Below are 22337 nucleotides of genomic sequence, written 5' to 3' on the forward strand. Positions count from 1 at the left end.
TTTTTAGAAGGCCCAAAATTTAAAAAAAAAGGTAAATTGCTTTAGATTTATTTTAGCACTGGGGCTATACTGGAGGCTACGGCGGGCGCCAGGCAAGAGGAAAACTGCTTTAATTAGTTCGCTGATTAACTAAATATGTTAATTAACATTTCTAATTTTTGTTTTAGGGGATATGTTGTATTCGCAGAATTGGAGATCGTCCTCTGAACAGTCGAACCGAGAAAAAACAATTTCAATTAAAAATTTTACACGCACGTTAAGAGGCGCGAAAAATTCAGCCTGGTAGGCATCTTCACACCGTAACGCAGCGGCGGGAGCGCCTCTGACGTAGTTCACTGCGCCCTGCGCTATCGCTGCTTATCTCGCTTCGCTCCGCGGCCTCTCGGAATGCCGCGCTCACAAAGTGCAGGGCGGAGCGAGCTACGTCACAGGCGCTCACAGACGCTGTGTTACAGTGTGAAGCTGCCTACCAGGGTGACTTTTTCTCGCTTCGTTACGCGCGCAAAAAATTTTTGCATGAAAATCTTTTTTCTTGGCTGGACTGTTTGGAAGACGATCTACAATTCTGCTAATACAACATATCCCCTAAAATAAAAGTTAATTAGCGTATTCAGTTAATCAGCGAACTAATTAAAGTAGCTTGCCTCTTACCTGCTGTCCGCCGTAGCCCTCGGTATAGCCCCAGGGTTAAAATAAATCTAAAGGATTTTACCTTTCTTTAAAAATTTTGAACCTCTCAAAAAAAACACCCGGTATGCTATCGCGCCACCTTCAAGGTGGAGCTCAAGTGTCCTCTGCAATATTTTATTCGGCATCGCAGTGTTAGCTTTCAGTATCAACCAGCATGCTGCTGCAGGTACCGTAGAAGTCCGCAATAGCAACCAAACACTGACAAGAAATCCGAAAGGCACCACGAACACTTTTTTTTTATTGGACGTTTTGTTTATCATGAACGTTCATGGAACGAAACGTCCAGAAAAAAAAAAGAGCGTGTGTACGTGGTGTCTCTCGGACGTCTCATCAGTGTGTGGTTGCTGTGGACTTCTGCGGTGCCTGCAGCAGCGTGCGCACTCCTCCCGCGAATGCGGAATGATGAGAGGAAAAAAAAAGAACCGTCCTCCCACGGGAACACCTCCGCTGGAGCAACGGGCATCCGCCCTCTGGATACCCGGGGGACAGCGAGAAGAAGAGCTGTGCTTTTAAGCACAGATCCTCCCCTTGTCCTCCACAAACGGCGGCCGAGCTGTGACGATGGTGGGACCACCAGGCGCCGTTTTTTTTCTACAGCGATCTGCTGTGCCGGCGCTGGGAATCGAACCAACGTCGGTGGGGATATTCGCCCAAGCATTGCCAACTGGCGCGCTAACCACTCGGCTACCGTGCGGCTCTGGCTTTTGACGGCGTCGGCGAGTGCTGATAGAAGGGAAGCGAAGCAGGCCGAAACTGAGCATGCGGGGGGGATGCGGTTATCTCGAGATCGGGCGTGCCAGCAGAAACATGCTACGCGTCGAACGTGGAGCGGCCGCACCAGCCCCGTCATGGTACTTCGTCCGTGCAGATGAAAGAGAGTTGGGAATGCGAAAGCCGCAACCTGAAACTCGATTGGTGCCATGTAAGCGTTGATGGGACCAACATGGCACGGAGTACATCGCTGTACACATTCAGCCAAAGCGTTGAAGCACTGTGTACTGTTTATTAAATATAATACAGATTTCTGGCCCTTGCAGCCGGACCGAAGCGGAAAAAATATCGCGAGAAATGAACGCTCACACGTAATCGTGTTGCACTAACCCGAAGAGGCAACAAAACAGGAAAAGGGCAAATTGGTCGAAAGAGACCAGTTACACTGTCCAGTGTCTGAAATGGAAAGTGAACAGTGTGTACTGAATATATGGGACACATCACATCGTCTAGTGTCTGAAATGGAAAATGAACAGTGTATACTGAACGAAAGAGACCAGTTACACAGTCTAGTATCTGAAATGGAAAATAGAGTGGATACCGAATACATGATATCCATTACACTGTCTAGTACCTGAAATGGAAAATGAACAGTGCATACTGAACGAAAGAGACCAGTTACACTGTCTAGTGTCTGAAAAGGAAAATGAACAGTGTATACTGAATACATGTGAAACCCATCACACTGTCTAGTACCTCAAATGAAAAATGAACAGTGTATACTGAACGAATGAGACCAGTTACACGGTCTAGTACCTGAAATGGAAAATGAACAGTGCATACTGAACGAAAGAGACCAGTTACACTGTCTAGTGTCTGAAAAGGAAAATGAACAGTGTATACTGAATACATGAAACCCACCACACTGTCTAGTACCTCAAATGAAAAATGAACAGTGTATACTGAACGAATGAGACAAGTTACACGGTCTAGTACCTGAAATGGAAAATGAACAGTGCATACTGAACGAAAGAGACCAGTTACACTGTCTAGTGTCTGAAAAGGAAAATGAACAGTGTATATTGAATACATGAAACCCATCACACTGTCTAGTACCTCAAATGAAAAATGAACAGTGTATACTGAACGAATGAGACCAGTTACACAGTCTAGTGTCTGAAATGGAAAATAAAGAGTGCATACTGAATACATGAAACCCATCAAACTGTCTAGTACCTGAAATGGTAAATGAACAGTGAATACTGAATACATTAAACCCATCACACTGTCTAGTGTCTGAAATGGAAAATGAACAGTGTATACTGAACGAAACAGACCAGTTACAGTCTAGTGTCTGAAATGGAAAATGAACAGTGTATACTGAACGAAAGAGACCAGTTACACAGTCTAGTGTCTGAAAAGGAAAATGAACAGTGTATACTGAACGAAAGAGACCAGTTACACAGTCTAGTGTCTGAAAAGGAAAATGAACAGTGTATACCGAATACATGAAACCCATCACACTGTCTAGTACCTCAAATGAAAAATGAACAGTGTATACTGAACGAATGAGACCAGTTACACTGTCTAGTGTCTGAAAAGGAAAATGAGCAGTGTATACTGAATACATGAAACCCACCACACTGTCTAGTACCTCAAATGAAAAATGAACAGTGTATACTGAACGAATGAGACCAGTTACACTGTCTAGTGTCTGAAAAGGAAAATGAACAGTGTATATTGAATACATGAAACCCATCACACTGTCTAGTACCTCAAATGAAAAATGAACAGTGTATACTGAACGAATGAGACCAGTTACACAGTCTAGTGTCTGAAATGGAAAATAAAGAGTGCATACTGAATACATGAAACCCATCAAACTGTCTAGTACCTGAAAAGGAAAATGAACAGTGTATATTGAATACATGAAACCCATCACACTGTCTAGTACCTCAAATGGAAAATGAACAGTGAATACTGAATACATTAAACCCATCACACTGTCTAGTGTCTGAAATGGAAAATGAACAGTGTATACCGAATACATGATATCCATCACACTGTCTAGTGTCTGAGATGGAAAATGAACAGTGTATACCGAATACATGATATCCATTACACAGTCTAGTGTCTGAAATGGAAAATGAACAGTGTATACTGAACGAAAGAGACCAGTTAGACAGCCTAGTGGCCGAAATGGAAAATGAACAGTGTATACTGAACGAAAGAGACCAGTTACACAGTCTAGTGTCTCAAATGGAAAATAAAGAGTGTATACCGAATACATGATATCCATTACACTGTCAGTACCTGAAATGGAAAATGAACAATGCATACTGAACGAAAGAGACCAGTTACACTGTCAGTACCTGAAATGGAAAATGAACAATGCATACTGAACGAAAGAGACCAGTTACACTGTCTTGTACCTGAAATGGAAAATGAAGAGTGTATACTGAACGAAAGAGACCAGTTACACAGTCTAGTGTCTCAAATGGAAAGTGAACAGTGTATAATGAATAAATGAAATGCATCACACTCTGTCTAGCACCTGAAATCCTACGAACTCCTGCGAATTTGAAGTGGTCTCTCGCGATGGCACTGCCGTTGCAACCTTGTGTTTCTTGCAGTAACTTATATCCTGCTGTCCCTTCGTGCAGGTGTGAAAGAGCACTCCACGCTGGGTAGTGGCCCCACCACGACCAATGTCCTCGGCCTGGGACTGAAATCTCCGCTCCTCCCATCCGTGCCACTGCCTGCGAGGGTGGAGATTACATATGGTCGTTACAACTCCGATGACGCATTCCTCATTCAATGCACGTGACACTGCCATTATTAGTACGGCAGCATCTCTGTGCGGTAGGCCACGCACATGCCAGAAAATGTCTGCCATTCACGAATCATTAATTGCCAGGAGGTTACATACTTTTCGCTCACAGAAACAACGCTCCTTTGCGCGCGCCATTACCGACAGGTCCCTTCCCGACCTGTCAATTTCACCGATACGGGGCACCAGGAATCCCAGATGTAACAACCCTCCAACGCTTTTGCGTGCTACTGTATACGTACGCTAAAGCATCCCACAAGTTTTTGGCTTGCGCTTCTACACCTACAACAAAGCCATACCCGTTCAAAAGGTTCCCGGCCATCTTGCCTCGCCGCGCGGCTACCTTTTCACCGCCGAACAATCGCACCGATCGTGTTTCAAGTTGCGGCTTTGGCATTCCGACCTTTCTTTTATCTGCACGGACGAACCGCCATGACGGGGCTGGTGCCCCACGCGCTATCGCACTTCCGCCCTAGTGCGGCCGCTCCACGCCCGATGGCGAGATAACCGCATCCCCCGCGCATGCTCGCTTTCGGTCTTCTTCGCTTCCCTTCTATCAGCACTCGCGGACGCCGACAAGAACCAGAGCCGCACGGTAGCCGAGTGGTTAGCGCGCCAGTTGGCAATGCTTGGGCGAATATCCCCACCGACCTTGGTTCGATTCCCAGCGCAGGCACAGCGGATCGCTGTCGAAAAAACTGCGGCTGGTGATCCCACCATCGTCACAGCTCGGCCGCCGTGTGTGGAGGACAAGGGGAGGATCTGTGCTTTTTCGCACAGCTCTTCTTCTCGCTGTCCCCCGGGTATCCAGAGGGCGGATGCCCGTTGCTCCTGCGGAGGTTTCCCCGGGGGAGGATGTTTCTTTTTTTCTTTCCCATCGTTCCGAATTCTAGGGAGGAGTGCGCACGCTGCTGCAGGCACCGCAGAAGTCCGCAGCAACCACACACTGACGAGACGTCCGAGAGACACCACGTGCACACGCTCTTTTTTTTTTTTTTACTGGACGTTTTGTTCCATGAACGTTCATGAAAAACGAAACGTCCGGCAAACAAAAAAAGAAGGGTACGTGATGCCTTTCGGATGTCTGGCTGGTGTTTGGTTGCTATTGCGGACTTCTACGGTACCTGCAGCAGCATGTTGATACTGCAATGCATCCGAAAACGCTACGTACGGTTTTTTTTTTTTAATGCACTCATATCCTGATGTTCCATAAAAAAAAAAGAGAAAAAGGGCGTACGCAGTGTGATTCGTATTTCTGCCCAGTGTGTGCTTGCTGCGGTCTTTCAGGCACCTGCAGCAGCGTGCCCTTTCGTATCATAATATCTAGCACATTCATGAAAGTACGCACAATACAGCGGCTGCACTCCTCATTGTCTCTCTCTGCACTGTCCACATCTTCGTGTCTTGTATTGTTGCTTTATTAGCGCGCGCACTGCACAACGTAAAATTCACTAGCTCTAGTTATTGCTTTGCCAGCTGGTCCATATCGCCTTGCTACAACTGAGCAACGTAAGGTGCAGGCTGCAGACATTCATTGGAATTTACTCTCCTTGTGCGAATGGCTCACCACTTCCAATTATCACAGTCCGTTGCAACTGCCGAATTGATGGCCACTTGCCACAAAAGTCTGCGAGAATCCGGTCAGTGGAACCGTTAACACTTAGCGAGTCTTCTCTAATTACTGGCCTCCGTCTTGAATGCGCTACGTAGTTCTACATTGTGCAGTTCACGCGGTGCTACAGCAATATTTCATGTCACAAACATGGGGAAAGTGCAGAGAGAGTCGATGAGGGCCGCAGCCACTGTAAACAATTTCCTTTTATGATGATAATTTAATATCGTTATACTAATAGGCATGCCGCTGCAAATACCATAATAGACCGCAGCGAGCACACATCAGAAAGACACAAGGCAGACCCTTTTTTTTTTTTTACGGGACATCAGGATATGAGAGGATGCTAAAACAATTATCCAGGAACAAAAAACCAGACGCGTACGTCGCGTTTCCGGATGTCCGGTCGATGTACGCTCGCCGCTGTCCTCCACGGCACCTCCAGCACCGTGCCAATCAACGTCCTGCGGTCGCAATCAGTAGTTCCCCGCTGAATTTACTCATGCAGCGTAGTCGTCTCGCGTACACCGTATCTTTGGTTTGGCCCGTGGAAACCCGTTTTTCTCGCGCCGACATTCCGCCGCTTCGATTTTGCACTTTCTGCATGTTTTAACCTCCATAGCAACTCCTTCGCTCTAGAGAAGCCTGCAGGCAGTGGTGCGCAGCTGCCGGGAAACTAGCAAAACGCGACCGCGAAGGATGTATATAGGGAGTGTTCAACTTCAAACTTTACATATCTTTTTTTCTTCTAAAATAGGCTTTCTGTGTTCAAAAAGCACTTTTTGCGCACTGTCGGCGGTGTAGTACATCAGAATGCAGCTACTACGGGCTATCTAGCAAGACGATAAACCAATATTCAATAGCTATCTTCTAAACTGTTACTGTTACGAACCTTGATTATTAAAGGAGCAGTGAAGAAAAATCTGAACACGTTCCGAGCATTGTTAGAAGCTGCGACTTATTGCCTTGTGTGGCCGATTTCTCTAATTCAATCGAATTAACGTCCGGCTCCCGCCATTATTTTTTTACTTCTCCCCCGTACGGTGGGCGTAGTCGACCAATGCGTGGAGTGCCTTCAGCCAGTCCCGTGGAAGCTTTGCTTTCGCTTTATTTTGTCTTTTTGGTTTCCGCGAATAAATAGTTTCATTCGCAGATAATATAGTCGCAAAATACGCGCGGACTATTTGCTACTATACTCCGTCTCACTACATGTTTGCAGCACTACGAAAGGTAGAGCTCTCTCGTCCAATCAGGATGGCGCGCACTACATTAGTGTGTTCCTACGCGCCTGTTGCTCGATCCACCTGGCTGGACATCAGGTGGCTCGTTCCATATAAAAGAAGGCGTACTGCTAATTAGCTTCTTTCTACATCTAGCAGGGGGCGCTTGATGTCTGTTTATTTTTGTACAGGCAGACGCCCGTTCCAGACGCACTGGCCCCACTTTTTCTTTTTTTTCTGTCGCCACCTGTTTGTATCATTTCCTCTGTTGTCACGTCACAGTTATTTTCAATGTTCCTGCTATGTTTAAATGAATTTATTTATTCCAGCATGGCCACTACACTATTAAGCAAATGCAAGGGTCAAATGCAGGCCGGGGCAGCCGAATGTCGATGTTGGCGAAATGCAAAACCCCATGCGCTGCGTTAAAGTCAACGCACAAGCGGTCAAAATTAATCCGGAGCCGTCTGCTACGGTGTCTGCAATATCTCATGAGAGACGCTGCGAGGGTACTCCGACTTTCGCGCGTACGTTAGCACATTAATGGGGCTCATCACAACTCCACTCAACTCTGCTGGTTTGTGTCGTCGTCCAGGTTGACAACAACAGATGGTCCTTGGTCAACAGCATCGTCAATGACATGATCCAGTTTCCTCATCCCATCTTCCTCACTAATAGCATGCTGCACGTAATTCTTCCATTTCTCAGTAGTCACTTGCATGATGCCTTGCCAAACCAGAGGCTCCACGTCTTAGAGCTTAAGCGTCTTGTTTTGACTGGCGACGAAGCCCTTGACATCGCTCCAAACAAACTCTATCGGGTTCGATTGGCAGTGGTAGGGTGGCAGGTGCACATCGAGACGGCCAGCAGCTTCGGCGCTGCAGTCCACACGGTATCGGTCCCCACCTGTGTTCACGTTGTTGCCAAGCTTCATGAGCTCGGCCTTCACCATGTCGCTACTCCACGCGACCCGTTTTCCAGGTCTATGTCTTTTTTTGAGGCTACTCATCCGCCGCACTTTATCCTGCTTCACAGAATGATATGGCGCGTTGTCCATCGCTGTAACGCAGCCGGCTTCTTCAGGGACAACATTCGGCCCGCCTTCAACGTCTGCGTTGTCCACTGGTAAAGCGTTCGCTCGCTCACCTGAGTGAGTTTTACCCTCCTCTTGGTGAGCGCATTCGTACTTGAACTGCCCCCGTTCTCGACACGAAGCACTTCAAGAAGCCAACTGCGATGGTCTGCTTAGAAAAACAGCGCACTGTCGGTGTAGGGCACACTGACGACACAACCGACTCGGCCGGCGCCATGTTGGAAAATGGCGATGCATCACTACCTCGCAGCAAGCCTCCGCAGAGCTGTGTTCGTACGGGCTTTGTTAATTTCACCAGTGATTGAAGCACTCTACACCACCTAAATCTACCAGTCCACATTATGGTTTGGTTTGGTTTATGGGGTTTAACGTCCCAAAGTGACTAAGGCTATGAGAGATGCCGTAGTGCAGGGCTCCGGAAATTTCGACCACCTGGGGTTCTTTAACGTGCACTGACATAGCACAGTACACGGGCCTCGAATTTCTCCTCCAAAGAAATTCAGCCGCCGCGGCCGGGATCGAACCCACGTCTTTCGGGCCAGCAGCCGAGCACCATAGCCACTGAGCCACCGCGGCGGCTTAGTCCACATTATGCTTTCAATTGCTGTGCTCATTGTTTGATTAATAGTCCTACACTGCTCAAATATTCGAGGGACTATTTTTTGTGTTCCTGCAGCCCTGATTGGACGAGAGTGCTCTGCCTTCCGTAGTGCTGCAAACATCTTGTGAGACGAAGCATACGTATTACTCCGCCGATGGCACAGCGGCAAGCCGCCACGGCACTGGGTGGCGCGTTGGTCGACTCCGCCCACCGTACGGGGAGAATTCAAAAAAAAAAAGAAAAGGTGGGAGCTGGACGTTAATTTCATTTAATTAGGCAAATCGACCACACAGGGCAATAAATCGCAGTTTCTAAGAATGCGAGAAACGTGTAGATTGAGTTCCCGCGGCAAAAAGACGAGTTCAGATTTCGCTTCACTGCACCTTTAAGAGGCCTGCAGCCCACAGTAGCATCCAAAGTTTTTACAATAATAACGGCTACCTTCAGCGCTGTGGCACAACAGACGTTGTCTGTTTCGACGTCTTACATGCACTAGGGAGTTTGCTGTGCCTCCAAGCTTCTTGAAAGAGCGTGCATTTTGCCTCGATGTAGCCACGTAACTCGTCGCAATAGCCAAGATTTGTTGGCCCACACCGTCGAGGGTAAGCGTATTTTCGAAATTATAAAAACTGATGTAGAAATTACGATAGGCTACAGGGGTCTCAATAACTAAGCAGCCTACTAGTAATAGTTAAAAAGACAGCTAATGAGTATTTGTTAATCAGCCTGCTATTTAGAATGTGTTAGCTGTATTCTGATGTAATACTCAGCTGACAATTCTAAGCCGAAAAAAAATGTTCTAACTCATTACTTTTATGTTAGGAGAAGGTAAGTGACGCCAACCAAGTAAAATACAGGAAAAACACGACGTTTCGGGACCGGCTCGGCCCCTTCTTCACGGTGTGACTACGGGCGAGCGCAGCTTGGCTTTTTAAGCCCCTGTGTGGAGGACCTGCGGGTCAATGGCCGCAGCCCATGGACGTAGGATGAGGGGAGAGTCCCCAGGGAACGATTAACATTCTCTCGTGTTTGCTGTACGTGCCACGACTCGAGTAGAAGCCTCCTGCGTGGGTTAGCTTCCGTTTCCAATACAATGGTGCTGTCGAAGTCAATTGGGTGGTCACACCCTTCACAGTGTTCGGCCACGGCGCTGCGTTGACGATTCATGTGACGGACGTCCGCTTTGTGTTGGTTCATCCTTTCCGCGAAGTTCTTCGTTTCCCCTATGTACGACGCCGGGCAGACGGAACACGGAATTTTGTACACGACGCCCTGGGCCTTTTCTCTGGCAGCCCAGAGAAAAGGCCCAGGGCGTCGTGTACAAAATTCCGTGTTCCGTCTGCCCGGCGTCGTACATAGGGGAAACGAAGAACTTCGCGGAAAGGATGAACCAACACAAAGCGGACGTCCGTCACATGAATCGTCAACGCAGCGCCGTGGCCGAACACTGTGAAGGGTGTGACCACCCAATTGACTTCGACAGCACCATTGTATTGGAAACGGAAGCTAACCCACGCAGGAGGCTTCTACTCGAGTCGTGGCACATACAGCAAACACGAGAGAATGTTAATCGTTCCCTGGGGACTCTCCCCTCATCCTACGTCCATGGGCTGCGGCCATTGACCCGCAGGTCCTCCACACAGGGGCTTAAAAAGCCAAGCTGCGCTCGCCCGTAGTCACACCGTGAAGAAGGGGCCGAGCCGGTCCCGAAACGTCGTGTTTTTCCTGTATTTTACTTGGTTGGCGTCACTTACCTTCTCCTAACATTAAATTTCCCAACCAGACAGACTTCTGTCGAATGTTTTCTTTTGAGTCCATTACTTTTATTTTTAAGAAATCCTGTACTGTCTTCGGGGACACACCCTAATGGCCTAGCCTTCTGAAACATTTTCTGCGTACGGTCGTCCACACACCTGCTGAGAGCACTTGCATCATTTAGCTCGGGCCTAGGACCGGAACCAGACCGGGGGAGGTTTCGCAATACATTCCGGCCTGTATGTCTGCGCAGCAGTCAATGCAAAAACTGTGCTCATTTCTTTTTCTTTTTTATTACAATTATAACGTTCATCCTGCCTTCGACTTCGAATTGTTCACGCAAGGCAACCCTCGGAATATAACATCAGTCTCTCGTACTTTTCATAACACTCACTCTTCACCGAAAGCACACTTGTGCAGTTTTCGAGAATTCAGTTCGGAGCTGACACTTACACTCACCCGATTATTCGGGCCAGTTGCTATAGCATTTTCGAAATGTAAACGTTACCTTTGACAGAACGAGCACTCGGTTTCCATTACTTATTCTTCAGGCGGGAAAAGCATTTGTAGCATGGTGTTAGTAACAACTTTACTTTCAAGCATAAAATGAAGTGAAATCAGCTCTTTCCCGGTTGTTGGTTGGGTGGACGATTAGGTTTTCCGTGATTTGCTGAGGGTGTTGTCCAGAAGGGGGGGGGGGGGGGGCTTGGGATGTATCTGCCTGTGTTTGTGGAGGATAGCCAGCAGTACAACGGGCTTCAGACAGTTCTTGTAGAGTGTTACGGACCCACATGCGGAGGAGCCTGTTGGTTGAAGTCCCTTGAGGCGGATTTAGGCCCGATTTGTCATTAGCATCAGCCTGACTACGCCCACTGCAGGACAAAGGCCGCTCCCATGTCTCTCCAATTTACCCTGTCCTTTCCCAGCTGCGGCCACCGTATTACTACACATTTCTTGATCTCATCCTCCCACTTAACTTTCTGCAACCCCCTGCTGAGCTTGCCTTCTCTTAGAATCCACTCCGTTACCCATCAGGGCCAGCGGTTATCTTGCCTTCGCATTACATGCCCATTTCTGCCTCTTGATTTCGACTAGAATGTCATTAACCCGCGTTTGTTCCCTCGCCCGCTTCCGATTTGTTAACGTCACGCCTATTATTTTTCTTTGCATAGCTCGCTGCGTTGTCTTTAAGCTGAACCCTCTTTGTTACCCTCCACGCTTCTGCCCCATAGGTGAGTACCGGTAAGATACATTGGTTGTAGACTTCTCTCTTGAGGGGTATTGGTAAACTGCCATATGCGCTTCACCTCATTCTTATTCTTCTAGTTAGTCCCCTCTAATGATCATGATCAGCTGTCACTACCTGCCCTAAACAGCCATATTTTCTTCCTAGACGGTTGAGTATAACTCATTGATCATACTTTGCAGTTCATACCCTGATCGACTTAGCAAGGCAATATCATCAGCGAATCGCAGATTACTAAGGTATTCTCCGCTAAATCTTATCCCCATCTGTTCACATTCCGGGCCCCGGAATACCTCCTGTAAACATGCGGTTAATAGCATAGGCGAGATCGTCTCTCCCTGTCTTATTAGCACGTTTACGATGTGGGAATCCTGGCTTTCCGCCGTCGCCTTTGCGCGGCTGTGCCGGCCTCCCGCGTTGTTTCTCCTCTTTCCCTTGCTCCCGCCTCAGGCGGTGGAGAGGCGGCTGGGTGACTAATCACTGTCATTTAGCCACAGCTCCGCCCCGGCTCGCCAAGGGCCTTTGCCATTGGCGCCTTTTGGCGGGAATTCGGGAACCGCTTTGGGCGGCCGCGCGCCGCGCGACCGTCCGAGCGGGGCCGAGAGAGAGATCCCTCCGAGACAGCGAAAGGTGCGTACGTTACTGTTTGTCCCTGCCAGCCTTTGCCGCTCGGACCAGTGCTTACTCGAGCTCGCCCGCACGTGTCCTCTGACCTGCAGCGGCTCGAGCCTGTCCAGCGGGGTCCAGCGACCTCAGACAGGCGTACCTTGCGTTGATTGCCCACTCTCTCTCGCAACCGGCCCAACGGTCGACACGAGAGGGAGATCACAGCACTGCCGCGGGGACATTCTCCTGCAGCGGCGTGCTAGCGGCGCGCATTACTCGAGTCGCTTCGTGCGCGCAGCGGAGCCTTGCTCCTCGCGCGCCCCCGGGACGGGGTGACTATTGAGTGTTTGTGTACCTGCTGAAGGAAGACGTGAATAAACGTCTCCTTTGTGAACTTGGAGTCCTATTTCTTTGCGGCGAATCGCTCTCCTCCCAGCGGAGGTTGAGTGCGCCGCATCGGTGTCCCAGTGTGTGTGTGGTGACGGCTGATCGGGGCCCTTGGCTCGCGCGAAGCTCGAACCCGCGGTGGGTGGTGGCCTGTGTCCACTTAGAAACCCACAACTCTTTCCTCTTCTATCTTTGTGAGGTGGAATATAGGGCAGTGAGTATACCATTCTGCTAATCACGAATGCTTGTTTGGTATTTTTTTGATTAGCCTGATGCTTTGATGTGTCATGACCGTGTGTTTGGACAAACGTTCCCAGATGCGGAGTTTCTGTACCTCCGATACTGGGAGGCCGTCGACCGTCACTTGTATAGAGGGTTTTCCCTTTTTGTGACGACCCGCAGTCGGGTGGAGCAGCAGGATTCGGTCAGCGAGTGTGCAAGGCCTATACAGGCCACGCAGTCCGTGCCGCTTCCGCTTGGAGGCTTTCCTCCATTTCGCCGGCATTTTGCCGTGGTCTTCTGCGTAGGAGTGGGATCCGCTCTAATTTTCGGCCCATGGATATGGGAGTGGTGTCGAAGAGTAGTGGAGATAAAACTCAGCCTTGAGATGTGCCCCTGCTTTCTAGAGCTAACGAGGGGGATTGTGTGGACCCAAACCATATCTCCGCCGTCCTGTTACTCATAAAGGCGGTTAAATACGCGTGTGTTCTAGCCCCTACACCTCAGTAAGATAGTGCATTTAGTTTGGTTTCGTGCGTCTGCCGTGTCTCAGGTGTAGAATTTCTTCTGAGTAGGGGTGTGCGAATATTCGAAATTTTCGAATATAATTCAAATATTATTTTTTTATTAATCGTGTTCGATTCGAAATCCACATATTCGTGTTGTTTCGATTATTCGACACGACGTGAATATTCGTATCTAGCCGAATATTCTACTGCGAGCACCGGCGTTCATTTCGGTCCGCAAGTCCTATCGACAGAGACATAACAACATGGCGGCGCCCAGAGCAATGCGTAACGTTGGGTTCTAGGCACTACAATTGGGCCATGCAGTAGCTGACTGCACTGGTGAACTTTTTTGTGGCTATACCTGCGAAGCTGGTATAGTCAGAGCAGTGCACGAAATACCTCTCAATACGAGCCAGTTCAGTGCCAATTGAGAGGGCATTTTCTGTAGCTGGAGAAGTTGTTTCAGCTAGAAGGGAACTACTTCTGCCTGACCAAGTAGAGCAGCCGACAACCTTTTATGTTCATCCCAGCAACGCGCTTTTGTGCTTATGGCAAGCTAGCCTTGATCAATGCTGTGTCCTAGCCACCTTCTCTGATATTTTCACTCTTCTAAGAACAGTGCTCGAGACTGATACTTTTTGTGCAGCCACACGCACCTTTCGTGCTCATTTCATCGCTGATAGTTGAACTGTGATGTTCTTGGGTGCTCAAATAAATGTGTCTGTCCTTGATTATTCGTATTCGATTCGTATTCGAAAAATTTGATATTCGCACACCCCTACTTCTGAGATTTGAAGCATCACGTCCTGCGTCGTGTACAGTTTGCTTCTAAATCCCAGCCTCGCATGGGGGAAGAGGCCGTGTTTTTGCATGTGGGTTTGGAAACGGCCGAGGATAGCGTGTTCGTACAGTTTTCCTAGGCACGAGGTGACCGACATGGAACGGAGGCTTGCCAATTGAACTGGTTTACCTGGTTTTAGAATAAAGGTGACCTTAGCGTAGGTCCATTCCGGGAGGGGGTGCCCCTCTCCAGTGTTCATCGAAAAGCTTGGTTACGGCTTGAACCAAATTTTCGTCCAGGTTCAGTAATGTTTTGTTGGTGATTTTATCCGCGCCCGGCGCCGACATGGTGCGCAGCTTGTGCATACCTACTCTCACTTCCCTTGTCGATATGTCTTCGTCAAACACGGGGTTCAGAGGGCTTGAGTATTTGAGGGGTAGGCTTCTAGCTGTGGATGTGAGATACCCGTCTTTTAAGTTTTGGATCAAAGCGCTGTCTTCCACATTTAATTTCTTGGCGCTGCGATTTACCTTACGTTGTTGGGAGTCTTTAGTGTTTTATGCTTCTAAGAGGCAACGTAGAAGCTTCCACGTGTTTTTCAGTCCCAGATTTGCAACCGCATGGAAGCAAATCCAGATTTGCTTCCATGCATTTGCAAATCTGGTCCCACTGTTGACGGGTTAGGTGTACTGCGTGTGCTTCAATCTTTTTCCTAAGGCTGCTATCCTTAGTTTAGGAGGCCGTGTTTGTTTTTCAGCCATCTTTTTTGCATACTGGAGTGTGTTTCCCACATGTGGACAAGTCTGCTGTCCACGATTTTCGTTTCCCGATTACTCGGGATGTGGCACTTCCGACGTCCTATGTGAGTGCATTCACCCAGTTTGCAAGGTTCTCTATCTCAGTAGTGGATTTCTTCCGGAGATTCCTGAATTTATCCCAGTCTGTGATTTTTAGTGTCCTTTTTACAGAGGGAGAGATTGACTTCAGTGCGGAAGTTGTTTGAATGTTGTAGTCGTCGCTGCCTAGGGAGGTCTGCGTGTTGGCTCACAAACACTGTGCGATGTTTTTGGTGATCGTGGGATTGGGTTGGTGTTTAGCTGCGCGCTGTTGTGTATCGTTAACGGGTTAGGGCCTCATTTTGCATTAATGTCCAGTGTTGCGATTCTTTTCTGCACTTTTGCTTGTAACCCCAGCTTACGTTTCTTGCGTTAAAATCTCCTCGGGTTCTTCGCGCGGTTGTTAAGCACTTTTGTAATAACCGCAAGCGGAGGGGGCGAAGGGGGGGGGGGGGGGGGGGGGGGCTCCGCTGCTTTTTGGCGCGCTGTACGTGTTGAGGATGAACAAGCTGGGGCTTCTTCTGCTTTGGGACGGAGGGGGAGATGCAACGGTTTGTCTGATGTTGCCATCAGACCTCGGGATGCATCGGGCGGTTGGTGTGTGTGTAGTGTTTTATGGCGCACAGGCAACTAAGGCCATTATGCGCCAAGCATACGGTGTTACGAAAATTTTTCCGCTGAATTTTATAGAAAAGTGAAGAATCATCGGTGGTGTAGGGGGCCTAAAACGTTAGTGCGACCTAGTGATCACATAGGAAAGAATTTCTAGAAATGGCTAATATTAAAACCTTTAAAGGGGGTTGGACACCTCAGCAGCTATCCTTGTTGTCTTGTTTTGTTAGCAGGAATTGGTCCGTAAGGTGTGTGTGGCCTATTCGGAGATGACAGAGAACCACTTGCTTGAAACGTTCTTGCTGCACACATGACTTCCATTCACCCTAAAGCTATCTTTACCAAGCGCAGTTTGCTATTTACTTCATTTTTCCAAGGCGAATGCCCTTTTTTTTCTTAATTTACGTTGTACTAAATTCGTGCAATCCTTAAATGGTATACATTGTTTATTTTGTCTTCCCACAAGCTTCAGCAGCGCACAAATCTGCTCTGTCGTTGCCTTTCATTCTGACATGACTGGGGACCCAGCATAATTTTGTCTTTTGCTATGTTGTGAATGGTGTCACCCAGTGACGGAGTGATTGCACTTCTAGAGTGAAGAGATGTCAGTACCATTAGGGGGCCTGTGTAAATAATACTGTTCGTGAGATTCTCGTTTACTATTTTTCCTGCAGCTGCACAAATGTCAGGACAGCGCCCGTCCTGTGTTTTTCGTGTTCCTTCTGTCCTCGTTCCGTAGCGCTGTTGTGAATCTATTTGTCAGGTAATGTGTCCTGTATATTGAGATTCTGGCATATCTCTTCGAATCGCAATACCAGTGGCCAGGTAGCTTGCGGTTTGTGGGTAAATAATATTCAACAACGACATTTCGCCACAACTGGATAGTATATATGTTTTGGTAGCGATTCTTCTGTATTCAAGGGAGGTTTCATTTATTTCTGCACAGAGGTTGACTATGGGAGTTGTTCTGTATGCGCCACATGAGAGCGCTAGGCCTCAGTTTTGTACTCGATCCAATTTTTACGGCATGACAGACCTGCCCAACCGTACAGTGAACCCATAATCTAATAAGAAACGTACCAAACTGACAGTTGCAGGCGGAGTGCTCAGGCGGTCGCATTTATGATAAGGACATCAGCTTTATCTTGTTGTGTTTTGATGAGAAAGTGGTAGGAAAGGTGATAACTCAATCGGCTGGTGATTCGGGCGTCTGTCATGTTAAGGGTTCCCCTCTTCGACAGGCCGTGATTGCATATAGCAAATCTGCGAATTAAGGCTGCCGTTAATTTCGGTTTCCTTGTCTAGGAGTTCTATATGAGGGTGGCACCCAAAGTGTCTTGTATATATAGAGGCCAAGGATTCCGAGTCTGTTGGCCAGGGGTGTGTCGCAGTGTATGCGTAGAACCCGAGGAAGTTGTCTGATCACGTGGAGTGATCATTTGAATGGAAAACACTTAAGGCCCATAAAGGTCAGTTTCGAAGTGATAATATCAATTGTATATTGTAAAGTATTTTATGCCTCTCCTATGGAGCCTTTTGTCGTCCATGAAGTGGTGTCGTAGGTGTATAGTGCCGCGCGGAGGTCAGGTATGATAGTGGGCTAACGCTATTCTCAGTAGGAGGGAGCAGAGAACTGCACCTTGGGGAGTGTCACCTTTATTAACCCTCCCAATCCAGAACACTCCACAAGGTGCAGTTCCTGGCTAAACAACTCACCAACATACCTGACCTGGATGGGGACAGATGGTATAGTGCTGGCTGGAAAACATGTTCAAACAGTTTTTTCACGCAACTGACGAGGGAGACAGGGCAAAGGTTTCGGAGGATGACTGCCTTGCTGGGTTTGGGAATAAAAGTGATGTGTGCATGTTTCCAGGTGGAGGGCAGCGCTCCATCAGTTCCTAAAGTGAGGTGTCGTCAAGGTTGCGGAGGACCTTGTGTGTCATGTGGTCTGGTCCGGGGGCTGTTGGGCGGCGTATGGTAAGTGATTCCGTCCCAATCGATAGAATTGTTTTCGCAGTGCATATGTCTTGTAGAGTTCGGTTGATGTCAGTGCCCTTTTTGTAGATCAAGGTAGCGGGACGGTTCTCGCAATCACAAAGAGAACAAGGAAGAGGAAAGCCTCAGGGTGCTTGCCAGCGTTTCGGCAAGAAGACTTCGTATGGCCCAGGTGAACAGAAGCCCCCTTCCCCTTCCTTGTTCACTTTGTGTCTTTTGTAGATCAAATTGAATAATCTTCTTGACTCGTTTGCTGGGGGTGTGTAAAGCTTGCTCAATCCTACTCGCCCAGGGAGCTGGTTCTGGCGCAAGATGAGAGCCAAGTTTGTCTCGCTCTCAGAGGAGTTGAGTGCTTTGGGTTATTGGAGTTTAACGTGCCAAAGCGACTCAGGCTATGAGGGACGCCGTAGTGAAGGGCTCCGGAAATTTCGACCACCTGGGGTTCTTTAATGTGCACTGACATATCACGGAAGAGAACAGTGGGGAAGAAATATTTTGGTTTTGAATGTATGGGTAGTGATAAAGATGGGGAGGTTGCTGCCGAGATAATCTGCTAAGACACCCTGTGGCTTAACCAAGACGTGCGGGCTTGCATATGTAAGCAAGGTCACCGAGGGCCCGCATGTAACACGTGCCGATTCTTGCGGGTGTGTTTAGGTTTGTGTCGGTGTACTGTTGATAACTGGTAAGGTTTAAGGAGTGAGGATGGCTGTGTGATGTGTGGGTGCTGTCACCGAATAACATTTAAATGGGTTATGACTGCGTTTTTCTGACTCATTTTGTTCGCTATGACTCTCGGAACAACTGGGAATGAGGTCATTTGGTGCAACGAGTAATTTCTAATTGAATTTTTAAAACTTGTGCTGTACCGTGTGGTAGTCAGGTAAGACTAACGCGCTCGCGATTCATGACGCCGTGAACCAACGCTCACGTGCTTTCTCTCAACTGAACGAGTGAACTGCGCACTCCTCGTAACGAGCGTAGGGGAGTGGGTGGCTCGCTGTTCGGGATAGGAGTGCTGAGGGTAAAGGGGGGGGGGGGGAGTGACGGCAGGGGGACAAAGGCAACAGAGGTCCGTGTCCTTCCCTTTTCTGTCTACTGCCGATCTCGGCGGCTTAATTGTAATGTGTCAAGGTGATTTTGCATCGGTTTTCCACCAGACGGCGGCGCTGTCGGGGGAGGGGCTTAGAGTCAACTTCAAATTGCAATTTTTAGCTAAAATGCCCACGTAGAGCCCTGCTTCTTTTTTTAAGTATGCATAACAACGGTCGTGGCTAGAACGCCACGATTTGTTGGGAGATCATAAATGACCCCTTTAATGTACAGGTTGCTTGTTCCTGCGTAACTGCGTTTGGTGTGGAATTCTTCTGTCTGAATGTATTGTTCGACTCCTTGGTGAGTGGTATATGGTGTACGTGACGGTGGAGATGATCCTGTTGGTTGTGAATGGCCTCTTTGGGGGGGGGGGGGGGGGGGGGGGGGGGGGGGTTACGCTTTCTGGACGACGTATACCTTCGTGCGTGTCCTACTGACATGCACTGACGGATGACTATGTGAGCAGCCTATCCGTCAAGCTCACCAAGACAGCACAGGCATAACTGTGTGTGCCCACCCTCCGCCATTCCTAGAAAAGCTTTTCCCGCCAAAAAAATAAAACGGTTGAAAGTAATCGCTCGTTCTGTTTGTCGTCTCTCTGCTTCAGGCCTTCCTGTCAAGGTTATCGCTTCAATTCAAGAATCACACACAAGCATGATTGCTCTCTCAGTATACCAAAAACAGGTTTCCTTGTGATACTTCATAAATATCACGGCTGCAACACCGCTGTCGCTGTATGCATGAGGAGCACATACTATAGACATATAAAAAAACTGCGCTTTCCGCAGTCCTGTTGCTACTCGCCCCACTGTCAGAGTTTGTGCTTCGTCTACAGACCATTCAGTAAACTGTGCTGCATTCTTGCGCGGCCTGAAATGAATGATGTGCTTACCGTGTGCTTGTCTTCGGTGAGCTCTGCCATCCGAAGCTGCACTTGGAGCTACGTGGAGAACACGTCCAGCACCTCCAGGCATCCAACGCCGCGCTCGTAAACAGTCGTGTCCTGCGCAAATTTGTTACGGGGGCTTCAAACAGCAGCCCTGATGTCACACTTTTCCAGAGCACATGGTTAGCGCGCTGCGAGCAACGGCGAGCCCCTACTGCAGCTGCGTCGGCGCGTCTTTCCAGTAATGCAAGTTTGGATAGCTTCGTGGCTTGTATACTATAAGTAGCACTTGAGAGAAAACGCTCGTTCTGTCGTCGTCTCTCTGCCCCAGGTAGTTTTGTGAAAATTAGTCATTCCATTGCAAAAATCACACTGAAGAGCTTGATTGGTCCATCATTAATACACCAAAAATGGTCGCCTTGTGAAAGTTCATAAACATATGGTTACAACACAAGTGTGACAGTACGGGGAGCGCATACTAAACGCATCCAAGAAAAGATGTCAGGGTTTTAACTTGGTTAAACCTACTAGTGCGAAAGCTCTAGTTTTTTCCTATACCAAGTATTCTTTGGTCCCAATAGGCTAAGGTCAAATTTCGGGTGTGGCCCGGGTCATACTTTGGAAATGCCTCAATTCAAATTTGGAGGTCGCCATCGTGTTTGGCTTGGTCAATTATGGTTGGACATAGATTTTGGTACAAAGTTGAGTGAAACCGTGGGCAGAGTGTGTGCCTCATGTAGGGCATTTTTGGTCAAAGAGAAATACGCTCTGTTTAGCGTTTGACCTTTCGCCACATCCGTGCGCAGTGCGCATTTGTAAGGAGGGGTACATAAGGCGCGCTTCCCCATAGAACAGGCGCAGACACTCGCCATAGAAGGAGAAGAAAAAGCAACAGTCGGACGGCGCAGAAACACCCTGGCCAATCCCCCGCCATGGGTATGTGCCATTAAGCCTGAGGACATCGTCATCATCATCAACACCGATCCAGAAGTGGTAGCTGGGGAGTTGGCTGAAAAGCAGCGAGAGCTTTTCGCTTTGAGATATCCAGGCTTAACCTTAGCTAAGCCACAGCCAAATTTTTTAGTCGGTGTTTCGCACTAAAATTTCACTCTACGCTGTCCTGCTTTTACTCGTCCGACTGTACGTGCTCGTGCTTCGTCTACAGACCGTATAGCTGTGGGTGCGGCATTCTCGCGCGGGCTGAAATGAGTGAGCTGCTCACCGTGTGCCTGTCCTCGGCGACGGTGAGCTCTGTGCCGTCCGAAGCCGCACTTGGAGAACGCGTCCAGCACCTTCAGTCATTTAACGCCGCTTTTGCGTACAGTCGTGACCTGCGCAAGTTCATTAGGGGGGCTTGACACAGCAGCCTCTTGGCAGCCATGACGTCACACTTTTTCACAGCACGCGGTTAGCCCGGTGTCACCTACGGCGCGCCCCTGCTGCAGCTGCATCGATGCGTCCTTCAAGTAGCGGAAGCACGGATAGCACAGTCACCTGGTGTACTATATGGTAGCTGGCCACTTCAATCTGCTGCATTGCAATATGTAGTTTTGTGACCGGCGAAACAGGACGCAGGGGGTATTTGCTCGGATAAAAATTGTTGCAAAAGTTAATTAGAGTGTGCCTCCACCGTGTAACACATCGTGTGTGGCGCTGACGAGCTGTGATACCCTTTCGAAAGGATAGCAATCTCTAGAGGGCATGGGTCAGTGCGGCACAGCTATCTCGATCGACATAAGACACTTTCCGAAAACGACTTTCTTTGCTCGGACCATTTCGTCAACGTCGGCTGCAGGACAAGTCTCACACTGTTGAGGACCCTCGGAAAACATCATTGAAACGAGAGCACTTCAAACCTGATGCTGGGCCTTCCAATTTCTCAAGAATATTCGACTAGTTGTACGCTTCGGAAGAACAGATGGAAAGAAGTGCATGCTATTTCATCCATTAGTGGGGCACAAGCGAAAGCCCCGTGAACCAGCGTTGATTCCTCTCCCGCAGGGGACACTGCAGTGGCCGATCATTTATCATTGGACACGTCTCGGAATCCTCTCAATGTCCATCACACTTGGCTAGCAGCCTACTTCCTTGATAGGAAATGGTTTGCATACCATGCTAATGAAACTAAATAGGACGACCATTGGTCAGATGACTTCGCAACTCTTTGGCCACCGTGCACGATCACATATGTTCCATTCGCTAAATACGCAACATACCCCGGCTAAATATACATGTATGCTGTGAGGGCCTACTTTTGCGACAGTTTTGCGTTGGATGCAGTGCTTTAAATGCCCACAACGTGCTTTCGACGATTGACGCCTCTCGCGGCGATTGTTTTTAGCAGGATCACCACCTCGAAAAAGCGTTGGCGTATTCTGCTCGAGCTGAGAAAGGTAAATCCCAAATTTTTCTCCGTGTAAACATGCCATGTGCAAATTCTATTTATTTTAAGCTAGAAGACAGGTTTGGAAGCGGCGCCCGGCTTATTTCTCCTGGGCTGGCGGGGTTTGTAATCGCCTCTATGCAGGTGGCGGGAATGAATCGCCATTCGATGTTGCAAGCGTTCTTGAAAGGAAAAAAAAATCACAAGTCACAAAATCACAAATCAATCTAGCGCTTGCGGGTCGATGGTCATGTCATTATGTATTGA

The 22337-nt window shown here is 48.4% G+C and overlaps 1 protein-coding gene and 1 long non-coding RNA gene across 4 annotated transcripts in view; one reads left to right on the forward strand and one right to left on the reverse strand.

Annotated features, from left to right (window-relative positions):
- LOC149334929 (uncharacterized) overlaps nt 1-22337 on the forward strand; it is an 88687-nt gene that overhangs the window by 62202 nt on the left and 4148 nt on the right. Inside the window, exon 4 of one of the 3 annotated variants that reach the window (XM_089551585.1) lies at nt 17585-17688. The exons of 1 other annotated variant lie outside the window; for it this stretch is intronic. In XM_089551585.1, the coding sequence (XP_089407711.1) occupies nt 17585-17688 (104 nt within the window). Of the gene's footprint in view, nt 1-4064; nt 4267-17584; nt 17689-22337 lie in introns of those variants that run through there. One more of the 3 variants, XM_089551588.1, reaches the window with a different exon arrangement.
- On the reverse strand, nt 3928-20988 carry LOC149334932 (uncharacterized). Its single transcript, XR_016283985.1, has 3 exons — nt 20910-20988; nt 19694-19804; nt 3928-4160 (listed from the first exon to the last, which is right to left on the reverse strand). It is a non-coding gene; the product is annotated as an uncharacterized LOC149334932 (long non-coding RNA).

The sequence above is a fragment of the Amblyomma mixtum genome, chromosome 7 (genome assembly GCF_055824585.1).
Source record: "Amblyomma mixtum isolate Tamu chromosome 7, ASM5582458v1, whole genome shotgun sequence".
In the NCBI taxonomy this organism is placed as follows: domain Eukaryota; kingdom Metazoa; phylum Arthropoda; class Arachnida; order Ixodida; family Ixodidae; genus Amblyomma; species Amblyomma mixtum.